Source organism: Camelus ferus, chromosome 10 (assembly GCF_009834535.1).
Source record: "Camelus ferus isolate YT-003-E chromosome 10, BCGSAC_Cfer_1.0, whole genome shotgun sequence".
NCBI lineage: Eukaryota > Metazoa > Chordata > Mammalia > Artiodactyla > Camelidae > Camelus > Camelus ferus.
In genome coordinates, this window is record NC_045705.1 from 20,648,609 (window position 1) to 20,669,624 (window position 21,016).

Below are 21,016 nucleotides of genomic sequence, written 5' to 3' on the forward strand. Positions count from 1 at the left end.
TCTTTGGTCAGGTCAGTTGGGCAAGGCTGCATCCTGCAGAACCTTCTTGAAGATTCCAAAGGCATATTGGCATACCAAAGACTCCAAAAAAGAACTGCAGTAAAGTAATCTCCTTAATTTTCTTCAGTATTCTGGTTTCTAAATTTAAATGCCAATAAGATCCTTGTTTTTAGTGATATCTACATTTCCCCAACATTTTATTCCAAGCATTTTCAAACTCACAGAGAAGTTGAAAAAAATTATGACGTGAACACCCATATGCTCGCCATCTAGTTTCCACAATTAGCAGTGTATTATGTTACTGTTTTATATTATATTACATCATTTCCATACTATAGATTAGTTTGGACTATTCTAGAACCTCATATAAATGGAATCTTGTGGTACGTTCTCTTTTGTATAAAGCTTTTTTGACTCAGTGTCATGTTTTTGTGAACCATCCAGGTCATTGTGTTATTTGGTAGTTTATTCCTTTTTATTGCTTGTATCAATGTACTCCAGTTTGTTTATCCATGCATCAGTTGATGGACACATGGGCTTTCCCCAGTTTTTAGCTATTATAAACAAGGGTTCTATGATCATTCTTCTGCAAGTCTTTCTATGGCCATATACTTCCATTTCTCTCAGCGATGTAAGAGTGGAATTCCTGGTTCAGCGGGTTGGTGTATGTTAGTTCTGTAAGAAACTTCTAGACTTTTCCCCAAAGCATACCATTTGGATACACCCCCCCCCCCAACCAGATGCAGAGCTCCAGTTACTCCACATCCTCACCAACACTTGGTGTTGTCATTCTGGTGGCTAATAGTGGTGTCTTATAGCTTTAAATTGATTTTCCTCACTGAGCATTTCAAAAATATGCTTATTGGCCATTCAGATATCTTCCTTTGTGAAGTGTCTGGTCAGATTTTTTTTAACCCATTTTTTTATTGGGTTGTAGTAATATTTAGTTGTTATTTATAGCATTCATACACAGGAGTGTAAAAACATGTCAAATTTAAAGAACACTAATAAAAGAGAATCCGCAGTCCACAGAGTAAGAACGTTACTGTTACCTCAGCCCAGGCGCCTTTTCTGTGTCTTTTCTGATTAACGCATAATCTCTTTCTTTCCATCAGACTTGAGTGTGCTTCTGAATTTTGTATTAAATCATGCCTACGTTTTCAGTATAGATTTTATCATCCCCATGTGTATCTTTAAGCTGCTTATCATTTGCTTTTGCCTGTTTTTAAATTTCATATTCTGTCATTTGTTTCTTCTGCTCCATATCAGGCTTTTGTATTCACCCATATTGATACAAATAGCCATTGTTCATTTATACTACTCTATGTTTCATAAAAATATTTCATTATGTGACTCTATCATAACTCATTTATTCATCCTACTGTTAGTGACTTTTGAATTTTCAGGGTTTCGTTTGTTGTTGTTGTTGTTTTTTGCTATTACGAGCAATGCTGCTGTAAACATTTTTGTAACAACTTTTAACAGCCTATGAAACTCATAATCTGCTGTAATATACACTTTGGAAAATACTATACTCTATTATAATGTTTATCAGTGGTTAATTATACTAGTGAAAAATTAATAACCTAAATGTTAAAAAATGAAGGGTTAGTTAAGTTTATGACGCATGCATACAGTAGAACATTATGGTGGTGTTAAAATTTATGTTTTATGTATTTATAATGATTATCAATTGTTAGTTACAGTCCTAAAAAATGAGTACCAACTTAAGTGTTAAACAGTAAGAATTGGCTAACTAAGCTCATGAGGCATGTCTTGAAATGCTGTGTAGAAGTTAGCATTTATACTTAGTTATATTTAAGCTCAGTTATGGATGCAAATAAAAGCAGCAATATATGATACTATGTAAAGAGTGTGATAAACAATTTTTTAAAATAATAAATAAAGAGCTTGTATAGAAAAAAAGAGCAGGAGCAAATACTCCAAAATAATAATAGTAATTAGCTTGTGGTGGAGGGATTACAGCTTGTTTTTATTTTATTTCATTTCTTGATGCTTTTCTTTATTTTCAGACTTTCTTGCATAGTGAGAAAAAGCAACAAAGGTTATTTAAAAAAAAAGAACTTTGAGTCTCCAAGTACTGCTTTTATCAGAGATCTTTTGAATTGCAGACATATAAGTTCTTTTTTTTTCCTCTCCGGCAATTGCAGGAATTTGAAATTAGAAATCTTGTTTGAGAATAACCTAACATGCCCTGAATTAATGTGGAGGCCTATTTTCAAATGAGGCCAGAGTTCTCTGGAGGCTGGAAGACATCACCATTTCAGCGTTTCCTTCTCCAGTCTCAAACTGTTCTTTCCAGATGTTCATATTTTCAAAACCTATTTCTCCTCCCCGCCTCCCCCTCCAGCTATAGCAGGGCTCCTTGAGATGTTGGTGATAGGAGGTTAGGCAAAGATTGATGTCTGAAATACGCGTTATGGGTCCGCTTAGCCACAGAAGGCTTCAGAGTTGGGAGAGAGCTTGCTGATTGCCTGGGTGATTGCAGAGTTGATGCAAGATGCCCTGTAAACATGGCCTGTCTTTTTCTGAAAGATGGTTAAGATGCAGCGGGTGCCGGGACCCAAGGACCCCGCGGAGCTGACTTACTACACCCTGTACAACGGGAAGCCTTTGCTGGGGACCGCAGCTGCCAAGATCCTGAGCACCATTGACTCCCAAAGGATGGCCTTGACCCTGCATCATGTTGTCCTTCTGCAAGCTGACCGTAAGGGGATGGTCTTTCCATTCGTTATTTTTAACTCCTTTACGTGTTTCCTGCAAATCAAAGTGATTCCTCAAACTCATGTTAATGGACCCAAAGTGAAACATATTTCTCTTCTAGAAGGTTTTTAAATCAGCCAGCTGTTTCCTGTGATATTTGAAGCAATAGGTTTTGGGTAAAGGATATATTGTGGATATTAGGATGATGCTAATACTGCTTTTCTCTCCTCGGTATAGTCTTGTGAGCAGCTAGAAACATCACCAGAGCTGAGATTATATTTGTTGGGGAATTAAAGATAATTTGATCCAATAAGGATTTATAGCATCCTACTGTGAACTGTAAACCGTGTTCAGTGCTGGAGGACACGCAGGAGTGGGCAAGACCCGGCCCCTGCCTTTAAGGAGCAGAAAAAGAGTTAATGCAGATGTGAAGGAGCAGAATGCAGGCATGCTTCGAGGAGGCAGGGTGATACAGGGCTCAGCAGAGGTGACTTCTGGGAAACTGGAACAGAGCAAGGGCGTGAACCATAATAGCTGCTTCTTTGAGGCCCCTCCCCCATGGCAGCTGCTGTGTTTGTTCTTTTCATATATTTGCTCAATGTCTCCTCTCACTGGGGCAGCTCTGTTCGGCTTCAAATTCCAGATGAGGAAATCTAGGCTCAGAAATGTTAACTGACTTACTCAACATTGCAGAACCAGTCCTTGGGCTGCCAAGATATGAATCTGGATCTGTCGACTCCAGAAGTGTGTTCTTAACTGTATTGCATGCTACAATTTCAGAGGGAGAGGAAGGGTGCACCGTCCAGAAAGAGGGAGCAGCAGGAGCAATAGAAGGGAGATGAAAAGTACCAGGGGTGCTTGAAAAATAAGGAGTTCTAGTTGCCTGGAGTGCAGAACAATGAGGAGGAGTGGATGGGATTGGAAACGAGCGTTGTGGACTTTTTAATGATGGCCGTTCTGACTGGTGTGAGGTGATATCTCACTGTAGTTTTGATTTGCATTTCTCTGATAATTAGCAATACTGAACATTTTTTCATGTGCCTCTTGGCCATTTGCATATCTCCATTGGAGAATTGCTTGTTTGGGTCTCCTGCTCTTTTTTGAATTGGGTTGTTTGTTTTTTTGTTATTAAGTTGTATGAGCTGTTTATATAAATCACACCTTTGTCAGTTGCATCATTTGCAAATAAAATAGAGTTTTAGTTGGCAGGGCTTCCCTCCTCCTGGGTCCTCACTGCCATGTCCAGACCATTTCTTCTACTCTTTCAAAATCCCAGGTCCTTTGAAGCTGCCCCCTCCTCACTGCAGTCACCTCTGGACCCCAAGCTGACCCCCACCATCCTCTGGAGATTTTTACCTGCTTCATTGTCTCCACCTCTCCATCGCTTCTGTCCCAGCCCATCCTCTACTTTGAAGTCAGTTCTGTGACCTCCTCACTTCTACTCCAGGCTTTGTGGTACTTGGGCAGAGTTGGGAGAATTGGCTTTATTTGGAGCAAGAGGTGAATGGAGTGTCAGAAGGAGAGGTTGACTTTGCTCGGGGGACTTTGCTGATGGGAGTTGGTGGGGAACCGTGGAAGATTTGAGAGCATGGGCAGCAGAGAGAGATCACATCAGATTAGAAGGTGCATGGAGCCTTTTGGAAATAAGAGTCTAGGGATTATCTTGGATGACCTTAAAGGTTTGACTACGACTCAGAGAGCCAGGATTCAAACTCTGTTCTCCCTGGCTCCAAAGCAGCTGTCCTTCAATCTCACTTCTTTGTTTCCTTCAAATCCACTTGGTCCTCTCAATTCCTTTGTATAATAACTCACAACTTCTTTCCTTTTCTCCATTTCATCATTATCTTCTCTTGGGCTTTACAGGTGGTTCCCAGATAACTCATCCTCAGCCTCTTTGCCGTTTATGTACCGTCCACACTGTCATTAGTCATAATAAACACACAGGTTCTGATCTTACATCTACTCCACTAAAAAATATATAGTGGCATTCTGTTGTTCACAGAATAAAATTCTTAAAGTGAGTCTTCCAAGCCTGTCGTAACAGGTGCTCGGTAAACATTCAGGTCCCTTCAACCTCGTCTCCAGGCTACCTTCCCAGCCACACAGCTTACCCTTCTCTCCTCCACACCTGGTGCTTCAGCCTTACGAGAAGGTTCATTCTTCACATTCCATGTTCCTCTGAAGCCTTCCCTGACCCCTGAAGCATGACCCCTCCCTCAAGTTCCCTTAGTTCTAGGGGCTCCCTTAGCCCTTATCCCAGTGGGGAAATGAGCTGTTTTCTCTCTCTTTCTTCCTCATGAGCTCTTTAAAAGGAGGTATCACATCTCATTCCTCTTTGAATATCCAGCCCCAGCTACTGCCTGGCTCTATTCTTGTGAAACCCACCTTTGCCAAATGCCTCTGCCAGGCCCTGAGTGAGGCACGTGGTTGGAAGACACCTGTGCACAGCAGTTGAGAGCAGAGCCTCTGCAATAAGACAAGAGACAAATCAGTGACCCTCCCTGACCTTCATTTTCCCCCTCTATAAAAGGGTGATATAAAAAACACTGACCTAGGAGAGCTACTGGGAGGATTAAATGAGGTAATTATTGCATGTAAAGGGTTTATTTACTATACTCCTGGGGCATCTCTGAAGCACATAATAAGTGGTAACTGAATGTCTAATTTATCTATAAGGTAGAAGGACTCAAGGAGAGAGGGAATGAAGAAGGAAAGATGATTTGAAGGTTAAGAGCCCATATCTTTCAGAGAATAGAGTGCTGTCAATGAAAATAGAGAGAAGGTTAGAGAGGAGAGGCACTTTTAGAAGGGAGGGGGGTTATTCAGTTTGCGCCATGTTGAGTTTAGGTGATGAGATATTAAGTGGTGGTGTTCAGAATCCAAGCCTGGATCTCGGGAGAGAGGTCAAAGTTAACACTATAGATTTGGAGAATGTTGTCTATACAGGTTAGAATTAAAATCTGGAGAAAATCTGAGAGCCTGGGGACGGAGTGTAGCTATCAGACAGACTCTGGGAAATGCCTTCATCCCAGGGTCAGAGGAGGAGGAAGTTAAACCAACGATGAAGAGGAGGAACAGAGATGTCTTCAATCCCATTTCCTCCTAATAATTTTGAAATCAGCCCGAAATGTAAATCTGAGGTCAGCACTTTGAATAGAGAGTCACAGTATGGAATGGACACCTTGTCCCTCTGAAGGGAGAGTGCAGCTTTCTGTGTGTTCCAGTGTCTTCTAAATCACTAGTTCTAGGTCTGACATGTAATACCCAACAGTGGAGTGTGTGGTGACCGTGTGACCCACACCACCTCTGGGTAATGGGGAACAATGACTTCTAAAGCAGAGGCTGCATTCCCATTGGAGGTTTTCACCTGCTGCATTTGCAGGATCTGGAGTGAGAGGCCCCTCAGAGAGCTTATCCAGCTGATGGAGGAGGGGAAGTTCTCCCCTTGCAGAGGCAGACCAGGGCAGGAACAGGTTTTCCTTATACGGCCATCAGACATTTATCTCAAAAAATATCACTTAAAGAAAGCCACAGACTGACCCTCTGGAGAAGGGAATTCACACTCATTCATTCCTTCAACAGTTTTGGAGCAGCTGCTATGTGCCTGGCCCTGTTCTAGGCACTAGAGATACAGCAGTGAACGAAGCAGACAGAACCTCCGTCCTTGTGGAGATTACCTTCCTGAGTGGGCAGATCTACCAGACAAAATGATGAAGTCATATTTTAGCTGCCAGTAGTGCCACACAGAAAAACTGAACAGGGAAGGGGTGGGGGGACGCTGAGGAGATAATGACTGCGATTTCAAATTGTTTAGGGGGAGTGGTCAAGAAGATGATCACTGGGAAAGTAACCTTTGAGTGACCATCTGAGGACGCCTGGGGACAAGGTGTGAGACCCAGCAAGGAGGTCCCTGATGGAGGAGAGCAGCAGTGATGAGGTCAGAGGTGCAGCAAAGGCACCACGGCCACCAGAGCCCCGTGGGCCACAGCCACGGGGGATGTGAGCGGCAAGACTGTGTGGGCGGGGGCGCCACAGGGCTGAGTGCTCACCAGCTGCTGGGCTCTGCGCCAGACCCTGCCCTGCGTCCACTCACACCCGTTGTGAACTCTTGACGTTTTGACAGCCCCCAAAACAAGCTGGGAACTTTTTTGAATGGATTCCTTCTCCTTTCAACTTTTGCTCCACTTGAGAATAAGTTGGATTTTTTAAAAATTTTTTTAATTGAAGTATAGTCAGTTACAATGTGTCAGTTTCTGGTGCACAGCACAATGTCCCAGTCATGCATATACATACATATAGAATAAGTTATTTTGAGTTTAGATTATGTGCGCCCTTAGACTTCATTCCCTCTGACAGATACTTTGTGTATGTGCCTGCACACGCATACATGCACACTCACACATACACACTTCTATTCATGTGTGTTAACTCAGAACTAACTTAACTTGTGTATTTCAGAGAAGTGACTTTCTTAGTAGAAAAGTCTAACTTCCCTGAGGAGCTCAGTTTCCTCATCTGCAAACTGGGGACAAGAACAGCACCTGGACAAGGAGCGTGTCCCAGTGCCCGCTGCGCAGTGGAAGCTCAGAACGTATTGTCCCGTTTTCCTGTCCTTCTCCTGCTGACATTCTTGCAGATTCAATAACCATTTGTTCCTTTTCACCTCTGTACATGACTTTGTAGTTTTAGATCATTATGCCAATGAATATATTGGGTTTGGATGACTTCAGTTGACCTAACTTTACTATCACTTTGACCGTTAAGTGAATTTATTAATGTACATTAGATAAATTTATTCTCTCCTCATTTGAATAGAGCTGAAAGGATTTTCCACTCTGCACCAGGAAGGCACATATCCATCAAAACAATAAAGCTGAGTAAGAGTAGAACACATGTAAATATTTCACTCTTGCTAATGAAAAAAAAAATTTATATATATTTAGGGTATCATGTTCTGATACACTGTACATTTTTCTCCATCAAGATAGAATAGCATAGCCAAAAAGAGGCAGACTGATATTTTTCACAGAAGCACTGAGCTTTAAAAAATGTTAATGGCTTGAAACGCACATATAAATACTGAATTACTTAAAGCAGTAGCAATTAAATGTTTAATGTCAACAGAAGCACATTGTCTAATAATGTGTTCAGAAGTTAATAATGTGATTAATCACCAATTGACAAAAACTGTGAAAAAGAAGTTCTTTTGTACTAATAGCACTCCAGAGAGCCAAGTGCTGCCTGAGGTGAGGCAGGTCTTAGCTAATGAGGTGCCAGTTGAAGTCAGGGGGTGGTTGAAGTCGGAGGAAGACCAGCTGGCTTCTCAGGCAGAGCCTCACCATATGGCACTGACTGGTGGGGTCTTTGTATTCCAGAGTCTGAGCCTCAGCTATTTGGGTCTAGTAGCCTCTAGAATTCAACAGGATTAGGAGGACCGACTTACGCTAACCAGACTTAGAAGAGATTGATATATAAACATGATAGGAAGTATTTCATTTAAAATATGGACTAGAACAACTGCGGAAAGCGAACTTCTCCTTTAACTGGCCGTTACTCTGTCTCCTGTATGGGAAGCCAAATTGTAGCAGGGATAATAGTATTTCAATTATACAGGCATCCAACTTTTAATTGAGCACTTACTATGTGCAAGGCCCCATTCTAGGCCCTGGGGATGCAGCAGTGAGGAAGAGACAAAAAACCTCCCTGCTCTCTTAGGGTGTACGTTCTAATGGAGAGGCAGGGGATGGGGGTGACAGATGTTGAGCAGATGTATACGTATCAGGTATACAGGGCAGGTGGTGATACATGCATTAGAGCTTCACCACTCCAAGCATGGCCTGGGGTCTGCTGCATGAGCGTTGCCTGGAAGCCAGTTAGAAGGGCAGGGCGGCCCATCCCAGCCCACAGAATCAGAATCAGAATCCACATTTGAACAAGATTCCTGGATGACTGACATGCACAATGAAGTTTGAGAAGCACTGATTTTGGGAAAAAAATAGTAAAGTAGGATGGGAGGGGGTGGAGAGTGCCAGGGGCAGGGATTATTATTTTGTAGAGTACAGGGAAGACCTCACAGATATGGTGACACTTGTCCAGAGCCCTGAAGGAGCAGTGAGGGAGGGAGCCATGTGAATATCTAGGTGAAGAGCATTCTAGGTGGCGGAATAAGCTGGTGCAAAGGTCCTGAGTCAGGAGCATGTCCAGCAAGTTTAGGGAAGAGGGAGGGTGGTAGGCTGGAGCAGAGTGAGTTAAGGGAAGAGCTATAAGGGCTAAGGATGGTTGGAGGGGCAGATCACTTAAGCTCTTAACTATACCATTTGATGGGTTTTGACAAATGTATACACCTGTGAAACCCCAACCCCTGTTATGATATGGAATATGCCCCTCATCCTACTGCCTTTTGCAAGTCATTAATTCCAGCCCCATCCCTCCTAGAGGCACCTACTGTTCTAATAACACATTCTCCTACTGACAGTCGCTTTGGTTACTCTTTTTCACTCTGGCTCTGAGAACAGCCTGATCATTTTGATTAGACCAAGGTATTTCCAAGCCTCCCCAGCCAGCCACTGGGGGCTGGGGCAGATCCAACCATTCACGTATGTTTCATTCATTGCTCACTCAGAGGGTGACTTCACTACAATATTTAGAGTCATTTCTCTGTGGCCCTTGCCTCCTGACTGAGGCACTACCCTCATCCTCAGAGTTCTTCTTCCTTCTTCTCTTTGACTCATGGACATCACCAGTGGAGAAAATCGGTACCAGTCCTCTTCCTCCTCTTAATCATAGTGAAGGCTTGTATTTATGTATTTATTGATTGCACCAAAGGGGTTGCACCAAAGCATCACAAGTACCTTGTCTCTCTGATGCCTCGCAACATGATAGCCCCATTTTACAGATAAGGACCCTGAGACTCAGAGACCTTGAGTAACTTGCCCAAGGCAAGAGCCCCTCTGAGCCCAAACCCTCTTAACCATCTCATGACTTGGGACTTGGAGCCATTTTTCTCCCAGTTGCTTTCCCCGTCCTCGTGCTCTTTGTCACATGCTTTCTGCTGGCTCTTTCCCGCAGCCGTGGTGAAGAACCCGCCCAACAACCTGTGGATCATCGCCGCGGTGCTGGCGCCCATCGCTGTGGTCACGGTCATCATCATCATCATCACTGCAGTGCTCTGCCGGAAGAACAAGAACGACTTCAAGCCGGACACCATGATGAACCTGCCCCAGAGAGCCAAGGTACGTGGCAGAAGCCGTGAGGAGTAGGCAGGAGCCCTGGCCCCCGGGGGCTCTTGGCTTGTGAGGTCATTGCAGGCACCTTCAGAAACATCCTCACGGACCCTCGTGTTGAAGGAGACCCTTTATTTACTTTTTTGAATGTTCAAAAAAATTGTAGTAAAATGTACATAACATAGTCTACCATCCTAGCCATTTTCAAGTGTTCAGTATTGTTATGAATACTTGCAGTATTGTGCAACCTTTATTTTTATACTCAGGATGCAATAGCTGATGTTTATTGAATGCTCACTCTTTGCCATAAGTGCTCCTCAGTGGTTTACATGTACCCACTCAATCTTGGCAGCAGCCCTTTGAGAAAGAGCACTGTTTTACAGCTGAGGAAGCAGAGGCACAGGAAACCAGGAGCTTGATTGACCTGACGGGGGCCTTAGAGGTCATCTAAACTGATACCTTCCTTTTGCAGAGAAGTAACTCAAACAAGATGGCACAGTCAGTAAGTAGCAGAACTAAGGGTAGAACCAGGTCTCTTGGCTCCTAACGCAGGCCTCTTTAGGGGCACATCAGACCCTCAGAACTTTCCTTCTTCCATTGGCCAGAGTGGCTGATCTTCAGAGGCCGCCAGGACAGGCAAGCTGCAGAGCCTTGGCTGGGCAACCGTCAAACTCCAGTTCAGTGGCTCCACTGAAGCCTGGCCAGGAGTCCCGTCCAGTTTGCACAGCCTCCCCAGTGGCTGGGAGGGCAGTGAACTGAGGAAATTCCAAAGGCTGATTTTCTAGTCACGTAGCTCCCTTGATGACAGTCCCCGAGGGAAATACAACAGCCTGGGATACCCAGTGTTTAAATAATGCCTTACAGTTGGCTGGGCTCTTCTAGGTCTGTCCCCTCATTTGCTCATCACAGCAGCCCTATGAGGTGGGTCGTAGCCAGGGCAACTTTTGTTATTTTCATTTTACTGCAGAGAAGCCCAAAGGAAGGGGAGACGTGGGACTAGTCCAAAGTCACGTGACCAGCAGCAGAGCGGGGACTCAGGCCCCTAGCTGAGTCTTTGGACTCTGTCTATATTATATATCTTCCTGAACCCTGAGCTTTGGTGGGTAGGACCCTCTTCCAGCTCTGAACTTTCGAGCTGTGTCTGCCTGTGCAAGAACAAAACAGCAAATGGAATTTCACATCCACCGGAATGCATGACGTGGTGATCACCCTTGCTGGGAGTCACGCATGCCTAGCTGTTTCTGGATGATCACACCTCCTTTCAGCAGAAGAAATCAAATTAATTTTATCATTTATTAAACCAATTCACCTGTTGAGAAGCTGCAGCTTGATTAGATACTCTGTCTCATGAAGAGCCCATCCCCAAAGAATGTCATTCTGCGTCTGCTGACACAAAGGCACCCGCTTCCCAGACGCAGCACGATGCTGGTAATTACCCAAGCACTGAAAAATGAAACTGTTCCAAGAAGGGGTATTTCATTTCCATCTTAGCTTAGTTACAATCTGAGCCTTTCAGACATAACAGTAATTACCAGAATCTAATTGCAGCCGAGCCCAGGAATGCAGAACATGCCGTGCCGAGGTTGTAAATGCCATCTTTGTGTGATAGATTAAGCCAACATTTTATTAATTTGCCAAGATGAGTTGGGCAGCACATGATTTCAGCATATCTTCTGGCTTGAAAGCCATCTGAGGCTGGAACCAGATTCATGTTTGTGGATTTTCATAGCTCCTTTCATGTCCCTGCCCGGTGTATCGTGCTTCCAGAGATTGCCGGCTGCTGTTGAAAAGCAAGCAAATTTATGTTCCATGAGATGATTGAATGCACTTGTGTGAAGAGTAGTTGGTTGTTTTCTCCCTCAGTGAGGCTGGGCTACGCACTTTGATTTCCAAAGCCCTCTTATCATGGGAAGCCAGCAGGGTGGAACTGCCTCTTTCTTACCGCAGTCCTGCCGTTGCAACCCGGGGACACTGCAGTGTTTGTGAGAGGAGAGAGCTGTCTGCATCACTTCTCACAACCTGTGTGTGTATGAGTAGAATTCATTTAATGCCAAGTGACGAGTCGGAATGAGAAAGTTAGCTTTCGCCACCAATCCAGGGACCAGGAGGATGGTCTCCTGGTCTCCGGGGACACCACTGCGTCTTTAAGGATGCAGGCTGCGGTACCAGAGGACATGGCTGGGGATCCTTGCTGAGACTCACTGATAGACTTAGCATGCTAAGAGGAGGTGAGTGTGGCTGTCCCGGGAGCTGAGGCCAGGCTGTGCACTCCCTCACTCTTCTTCAGAGACAGGGTACCATGGATAGATCCCTGTAGCCATTGCTGTCAGCTGGGCTTCTGCAGGTGGAATGTTGAGAAAATGATCAATGCAGGAGGAGGACCAGGCATCATGCCTTTTGCCACCTCCTTCCTTCCTAGTTCACTTTTCCTTAATCTTTGTCTCTGGACTCACAGCCTTTCCCTAGGTTTCTGCTTCTTATAACTGAAAAGAACATGGCCCCCAGGAATAGGCAACCTTAAGAAAAAGTAGTCAGGGCCACATCCAGATGCAGAGTGGAGCTTGGGGGGCCTGCACTGGTTGGCATGACCTTCAGCTTGGGACGGGTTAGTCACCCCCTAAAGATGCTCAGCTGTTTCCTCATTCTCACACTATCTATATGACCCATACTTAACCTCTTTGTGCCTCAATTTTCCCATCTGTGAAATGGGAGTGATAACAGTATTCACTTGGTTGTTGTGAGGATTAAGTGAGTTATGTAAATTACTCTGCGTTGTGCCTGGTACGGAATAAATATTATATATAATTTTTTTTATTATTACACATACTTTCTTCTTAAATGATCCAGGTAACATGTCTACCTTTGCAATTATTGGAGATTATTTTGAGTTGATCATTTTATAAAACACATTAAAGCAATTATAGATATTTCCTGATGTTGTGTTAATGGTATTAGGGGTCACTGGTGTCTGCCCAATGGGCAGATAGTCTCAGGTGATTTTCAAGTTGATGGTTGAAAGACCACCATCCTGTCAGTCTGAAGAGTAAGGTACTGGTCTTGAGTCTTTCACCACTTAGCTATGTGATCTTCGGCAAGCCACTGAACCTCTCTGAACTTCTGTTTTCTTACCTGTAAAGTAAAGACTGTGCTGTTTGCCCTGCTTTCCCCCCAGGGTTGTTGTGAGGACGAAAGGAGGTGTCAGTGTTTTATAGGCTGTAAGTACTAAACATGTGCATGGATTGTTGTTATGAACTAGTAACAAAGGCCACCTTTGAAGCTTGTTATTCTTTAATGTCTCTCTTTCTGCTCACCCTTCATCAACCCAGTGCCATGAAGTATCCAGCCCAGTGTGAAGGCTGAGGGGCCAAATCCAGAGAGAGGGGGAATGAGAGGGACAGAGGAGAGCCAAATCGGCCCCCTCACTAGGTTCTGAGGACATCTTAGCTACCATTGCAGGCCCCCAATTCCTCCCAGACAGGCCAGGAGTCTCAAAACAGGAGCCAGGCCAAGAATGGTAGGAGATACCCAACCAAGATGGCAAGCTGCAGAAGGAAGGGAGAGGCCATGGGAAGAATCATCAAGCAGTGGTTGGAGGTTCTGGCTCTGGGTCATATAGTACTGGGTTCAAATCCTGGCTCCATCATAAGCCATCTGGGTGAGCCTGGGGAAGTTGCTAACCCTCTCCAAACCTCAGTTTCTTCGTCTTTAAAATGGAGAATCATAACAATACCTACCTCCTTGAACTACCCTTGAGGATGAAATGACATACTTTATGTATTCACTATTGTAACATTAATATCAAGTGAAGCTGAAGCTGTGAGCTCCTGGAGGGTGAAGGACCAGTTCTTAGTCATCTTTATATCTCCAGCACCAAGCCCAGTCCCAGCACAAGCCAGTGCCCAATACCTGGTGTTGGAACAAAACTAACAGGATAATGGAAGCATGGGGTTATGGCAGAAAAGTGACCAACAGGAGAGGTGAAGGGCCTTGGATGTCTTGCCAAAAAGTTTGGGTGCCATGAAGCATTTTTAATGAGGGAGTGACATGACCTGATATGGTTTTAAGGGAGGCAGCTGTGGAGGCCTGTCAAGGGTGGGCCTGGAAGGGATCAGAATGGAAGTCACAAGACCAAGGCAGGAGTCAGTACCACAGCAGGCCTGGAGAGGGAGGGCCAGCTTCTAGAAACATTTCAGCTGAATCTAGTTGGTGATCAGTTGGTCTCAGGAGAAGCAGGCCAGTCCGTATTGGAACGTCAAGTCATCCCAAGGCCGCATTCTGTTTCACGTAGCCCCCGGGGAGGAGAGGGAAGTGAACAAACACTGTTTCAGAAATGCACTCCCAGCTCTTGGCAGAGAATGTCAGTGATTACCACGTGGGTCAGAGTGTGAGTGTCTCAGAGAAGAGGGAGCGGTGACCACATTTCCCAGGGTGGGTTTCCCAGGGAACTGAGGGAAGTGTCTGTGGCTCTACTACAGGCTGCTTGAAATGAGGGAGTTTTGCAGGATTTAGCAATAAAACGTCACCCTCTCCTGAGACACAGTAGTAAGATTTGATGGGTTGGGCTACAGCCCTAGACCATTAAAATCTGGCTAGAGGCTTCCAGTTACAATTCTCAGCTAAATCAGCTAATAAAGGAAGAGCTTCTGATCATATCAGGTTCTGATAGAATCCAGATGATGGAGGTCAAGTTTCATCCTCAGATTTTGTTGAGTCACTGATGTCCTTTTCACCTGGCCTATGATTTCGTAGGAAGGCAGACAACATTAACTAGTATTAATTGAGCACGTACTGTGTGCTAGGTCCTTAGCTAAATGCTGAACTTGAATTTACTCATCTAATCCACACTGCGTCCCTTTGACGGTGGTTAAATATCGCTGTCACAGATATACACATTTGATCCTGCTCGCACTATTATATTTTACAGGTGAGGAAACTGATGTGCTGAGAATTTCAGTAACTTACCCAAGGTCACCCAGCTCATATGTGGCAGAGCCAGGATTTGAACCCAGACCGTCTGTTTGTGGAACTGTTGCTCTTAACCACCCCACTGTCCTGCCTCTGTGTTGTGCTGCGTTGGGGTATAAAGCAGAATAGAGACACCCACAGGAATTGTTTAAACACACTTCTTGGTTTTTTATTACCCCACTAATAAATGTCTGTTGGGTTTTGCTCACAGCTGCCCTATTCACTGGGGGTTCAGACATTGTGCAATAAAAGGATTGCTAATTTCCACAGTAATAAATTATAGGAGAGCCGGCCTGCTGAAGGGAGAGGTGTGGGTTAAAGAGTGATTCCATAAATTCCATTTTATTATTAATAATTGCACTGCCTTGCATGTGGTGGCACCTTTCTTCCCCTCTGTTTTCAGATCTGTGATTCCCCTTTAATACTCGAGGGTGGTGGAGGGAAAGCAGATACGATTATCTTCATTTCTCCGGTGAGAAAATTGAGGTTCAGAGTTCAAGCAACTGGGCAAAGTCACACACCTGCTATTACACAGGATTTAAGGGATGACAGAATGTTCCTAGGTAGGAGAAGGCAGGACCTGCTTAACGTAGCAATTAAGAGTTTCTAATTAGCAGTATTCAGTGACTTAAAATGAGTGGCCCTAAATCCTTGAAAGAATTTGCTCTCACACACGGATTTGCGTCTTGCTTACACTACTCATTTTTCTGAGTAAGTCTTCTCCATAGAGGTTCTGAGGCTAGGCAGAATTAACACAGATTCTGATTCTGCAGAGACAGAAATTATGGTGGAGATTCAACTCTTGTTCATGGGAAAACTAAGTTTGGTCCCATCACGTGCACTTTCCCGCCTGTCTTCTCTTAAAGCTGCCATGAGCGTCACGCTTTGCCAGAAACATGACGGCAAATCTGTTTCCTCTTTGCAGCCTGTGCAAGGCTTTGATTATGCCAAGCAGCACCTGGGCCAGCAAGGGGCCGACGAGGAGGTCATCCCCGTGACTCAGGAAACGGTGGTCCTCCCGCTGCCCATTAGAGATGCTCCTGCCTCTCAGGAAAGGGATGCCCCCCAGGACGGAAGCACCATCAAGACAGCCAAGTCCATTGAAACCAGAAAGAGGTAGGCACGGGGCCAGCGTCTGCCTCTCTGTGTCTGCATGAGAAATAATTGATGGGGAGAGCAGCTGAAACCCTCAAGTTAATTCCTCTGTTCTTTTTAAAAATCCCCCTTCATGCTTGTTTTGAATATTTGAAAAGGAAATGAAGGAAGAAGGTAAGAATCACAATCCCTGCTTCTCATGAGCCACCCTTTGTAAGGTTTCATGTGGCTGGTCAGCTACAATGGTAGAGGTTTAACTCATATTATTATAAAAATTTGACACTGATGTCACCCATATTTTTTAATTTGTCTTTAAAGCAGTGCCTTTGATTCAGAATAATTGTATTTTATCTGACAATTTATAGAGCTTCTAATTTTAGTTCAAAAACCATTTATTGAGTTTTTACTATGAACAGAACACTTTGACAGGCATTGGGGAGGATGATAAAAAGGTTTTGAGATTGATTCCTGACCCTGAGCATCTCATGATGGGAAGGTAGAGAGATGAGTCGCTGGAATACCAAGTATGATGGGCAGGTACCCACAGTGGAGTCTGAATGAAGTACTAGGGAAAGAGAAGGGGAAGCACTGGATTCTGATGAGGGACCGCGTGTTGGAGGAGGTTCTGTTTCAGCCGAGCCTTGAAGGGTAAGTGGGATGTCGGTAGGTGGGAAGAGAGAAAGCCATGTAGTCTGGAAGAGCTGCGAGAGATGCGGGACCGCTGTGCTCACTTAATGGTGGGTGTCCCTGGAGTTTAGAGTTCACGGTGGTTGGGATGTAGTGAAGGGTGAAACTGGAAGATGGATTAAGACTGTGGAGGGTGTTACCTGCCAGGCTAAGGAGTTTGACCTTTATTCTCTAGGCAATGGGAAGCCACCGAAAATTCTTCAGGAAGACAGTTATGTCCAGCCTGTATCTTAGAAAGACTACTCCAGTGGCAGTGTGGACAATAGATGGGAGAGGTTAGGTTAGAGGCCACGAGACTAGTTACAAGGACTTTGCAATCGCCTCACAAAGACGTAATGAACTCTGTGGCGAGCCCTGTTGTCTGGCTGAACCAGCTCCCATTGCCAACCCCTTTCTCCCTTGCCTGGGACTGCAGTGGAGGCTGGACAAGCTACATTCTCCTGCCCTCCTTCCCTCCCTTCACCTAACAGAGATTTGTTGATTGTGTGCTGTTTACCAGGCATTGGGGATACTACAGTGAACAAGACGACGTTTCTTCTCCCGTGGTGCATACAGTTTGGTGGGGAGAGACAGACAGTAAGCAAACAGAGAAGTAGATCTGTAGTAGGTAAGGTGGTGATGAGTGTGAAGAAGAAAACCAAAGCATGGAAAGGTGGAGAGGGGGAGATGGTGCTGTTTTAGCAGGAAGTTGGGGAAGGTCTCTCAGATGAAGTGACATTTGAGAAAGACCTGATTGAAATGACATGTAAGCCTTGAAGCTATCTAGGGCAAGAATGTTCCAAGCAGACGAGGCATTATGTGCAAAGCCCCGAGGAGGGAACTTCTTGACTTGCTTAAAGAGGAGCAAGAGGGCCAAAGAGGCTGATCTGAGCTGGGGAGGAAGTGGTAGCAGGTGAGTCAGAGAGGCTACCTGAGGTTGATCATGTCAGGCTTTGTGGACCACATCAGGACTTGGAGTTTTATTGTGAATAAAGATCAGGAGTCATTGGAGGGTTTTGAGAGGAACAGTTTGGGGATGTGACTTGCAGTTTTAGAGGCTCTGTCTGGCTGCTGTGGGGAAAAGAGATTGTCAAGAAGCAGAGAGACCCACTAGAAGGCTATTGCAGGAGTTCAGGTGAGACACTGTGGTGTGGACCAGGGCATGGAGTTGTGAGAAGTGATTGTGTTCTAGAGATATTTTGAAGGAAGAGCTGACAGAATTTACTGAGAGATCATTGTAAGGTATGGACACAGAGAGGGATGAATTTGCCAGGTACTGTGCTGGGAAAGACAGGAGAAGTTTGGAGGGGATGATCAAGAGCTTGGATGTGGGCCTGTTAAGCTTGAGATGCCCATTGGACATGCAAGTGGAGATGCTGAGAGCTCAGTTAACCATATGCATCTGGAGTTCAGAGGAGAGGTCCAGAGCAGAAATATAAAGAGAGGAGTTGTCAATGTTTAGTTATTTGAAAGCTGTGAGACCAGATGGGCACCTAGGAGAGTGCAGACAGAGAAGAGAGCCAAGAACTGACCCCGGGACATCGCAATGCAGGTGATGAAGGTGAATCAACAAGAGAGACTGAAAAGCATCAGGAAGAAAGGCAGGGGGAGAACAAAACAAGAGTGGGATCTGAGAAGCCAAGAGAAAGGAGTTGTTTAAGGAGGAAAGAAGGATTGTCTGTGTCAAATACACAAATTCTGTATTGGAGTCAAGCAGCGAGACTCTGTGCTCTCTCCCAGGAGCTCTTGTTAGCTGAGAAAGAGGTGCAGAGAAGCAGAGAGTTGGGTTTCAGCTTGTGTGGGGAAGAACGTTGAGGCATTGTGGGTTAGTCATCTGTGGCTCCGTAACAAACCACTCCAGACAAAGCTTAGCAGCTCAAAACAACAACCATTTATTGAGCTCATGATTTCTGATGGGCCAGCAGTTTAGGCTGAGCTCAGCTAGGTGGTTCTTTAGTCTGAGCTAGGCTTGGCTGATCTCAGCTGGGCTCATTCATGCTTCTGTAGTCAGGTAGTGGGTCCACAGGGCTTGCTTGTTGATGACCACCTTGTCTGGGGCGGCCAGGTGACTAGAGCCTCCTGGCATCCTCCAGCAGGCTGGCCCTGGCTCTCTCACAGGGTGGTTACAGGGTTCCATGGCCAGCCAGCAAACAAGCCCCAAAGGCACAAGCACTTCTCAGCTCTCTGCTTGTGTCATGTCTGCTTTGTCCTGTTGGCCAAACCAAGACACACAGTCAAGTCCAGAGTCATTGCGGGAGGGGTCTGCCCTAAGCTTCATTACAGGAAGTTGTGAACAAATTGGGACCTTAAGTGCAACAGTCCACCCCAGCATGGAGAGTTGAAATGTACAAAGAAGCGATGGATGACTTAACTGAGTTGACTGGCAAGTCATCTTATCTATTGTAATTACTCCCTTTATGATCTTTGCCAAGTACAATAAAGGCATGTTAATAACTTATTTATCACCTATTTAGAGGACACTGAAAAGAAAGAAATAGAATTAGTAAAATTAGGATATTAGCAGAGCACTGAACTGCCAGGAAGAATAGGAACTTTTCCACTCATTCAAGTTGAGTGGTTTAAAGTGTGCAGAGATTTATTTTAAAAAATTGTTTTAGAGCAAGGTTTTCTTCTTGAATTAGCAAGGAGTGTACACTTGCTAATCAAATTCAAATACTTAACCTCATATTTTTATTAAGAAATATTAGCTTGTGAAACAAATGCAAATAAACAGTGTCTACCCTGTTGAATGATTTCTCCATTTGCTTCATAATTTTAACATAAAAATATAATTTTACCAAGGGCTCGCTATATCATTGCAAAAGCTGTGGGAGAATCCTCACTCACGTCTGTTCAAGTCCAGCTGACCACAGGCATCTCTGATCATTTGGGAAGATTCTACGATGCCAAATCCAAGAGCAAACCCATCGTGCATCTATGTTTCTGTCTTCCCCAACTGGCCACAACTGTTTTGTCACTCCTACTAGATCAGAATGCGTGACCGCTCAGAATGGGTCAGTTAGATGGTCCAAAAAGTCTTGAAAATGAGAAATGGGGGAAACCAATGATTTGGTGGTCATTAAGATATTTAAAAATTGTTTTAAAACTGAAGGAAAATGGAAGATTCAGCCATTTGAAGACACCGAGACAAATGTTGCAAATCCTTTTCCTTCTGTAGATTCTTGGTGATGTTATTTTATTGGTCCATGACTGGGATTAGTGAGCAAGGCTGGAGAATCAACCTCACAGGGGCAGCCACTGGCAGTGGGTACTTCAGTGCAGTGATTGGTCATGATTGTTCAGTAATTGATTAATTCCCCACCCCCAACATCGTTCTTCCAGAGTTCCTGTACACCCATATCCTCAGAATGGGGACTGCTGAGTTCAGTAGCCTTAAACTGCAACCTCTCAGGCGACACTTTCAAAAACATTTTTTGTAACTGTCTTGAGTGGACAGACACATACGCACACATCTCACGCTCTGTTTTTGATCAGAAGTTCTGAACTGACAGTTCTGTGTAAACATAAGTCTATAACCTGATGCAAAGAATAAAGCAGAATTAGGTTTTTGCGCCTCCAGAAATGTGCTCATTCACACCTTTCCTTGCAGTGAGAGGAATAGCCAGAAAATTGTTTCAAAATCCAGTGAGGGAAAGGGTGTGCCAATGCTCCAAAAACCGTTAACTATTTTGTGCATGTAAAATAGATTGCCTTTCCCTTTCTTTTCCTTCTGGACCTCAGTGAAAGCCTCTTTGTCCCAGTGAAGCCAGTTGGAAGAGTGTGCGCCATTAACTGTGAGATTCTGAAAACAATCCAAGGGCGTATGTCTTCTCTGGGTATGTGTTGTTTGCACACCCAGCACTCAGTGATCAAATAATTCGTGCCTCATCCATCCTTCACATTACTACATTTTTTGTATTAGTGTTTTACGGTGAAAGAGATTGTGGCCAAACACACTGGGAAGTGCTAGATTAAACAAAACGAGATGAGTCTCTCTATGGCAGGACTGATCAGAGCCTTTGATGTGCTAATGTGATGGAGGAGGATCCAGAGAAGGGGCACAGTAAACAGCGTCTCCCAAACTTAACGCTGGTCTGCGGATCCTTGGCTCCGGGGCTCCGTGGAACGTTCGAGGCCGACTCTGCCTCATCCCACCGTCGTGAGCGGGCACCTTCACTGTGGTTTTTAGGGTGCTAGAGGGCACGAAAGTGTACAGGGCTGAGAATCCTGGATTCCCAGAGGGTGAAGACAGAGAGGAGGAGGAGGAAGAGGAGCGCCCACGAGCACAGCAGCTTCCATTTGAGAAGCTGTTTCCTTACGGGTCAAGTGCTGCATTTTATCCA

The 21,016-nt window shown here is 44.7% G+C and overlaps 1 protein-coding gene across 1 annotated transcript in view; it reads left to right on the forward strand.

Moving 5' to 3' along the window:
• Positions 1–21,016, forward strand: part of KIAA1549L (KIAA1549 like) — a 235,837-nt gene that overhangs the window by 156,961 nt on the left and 57,860 nt on the right. The window contains 3 exon segments of the mRNA XM_032488437.1: positions 2,557–2,728; positions 9,793–9,956; positions 15,838–16,028. Of these exon segments, the coding sequence (XP_032344328.1) occupies positions 2,557–2,728; positions 9,793–9,956; positions 15,838–16,028 (527 nt within the window).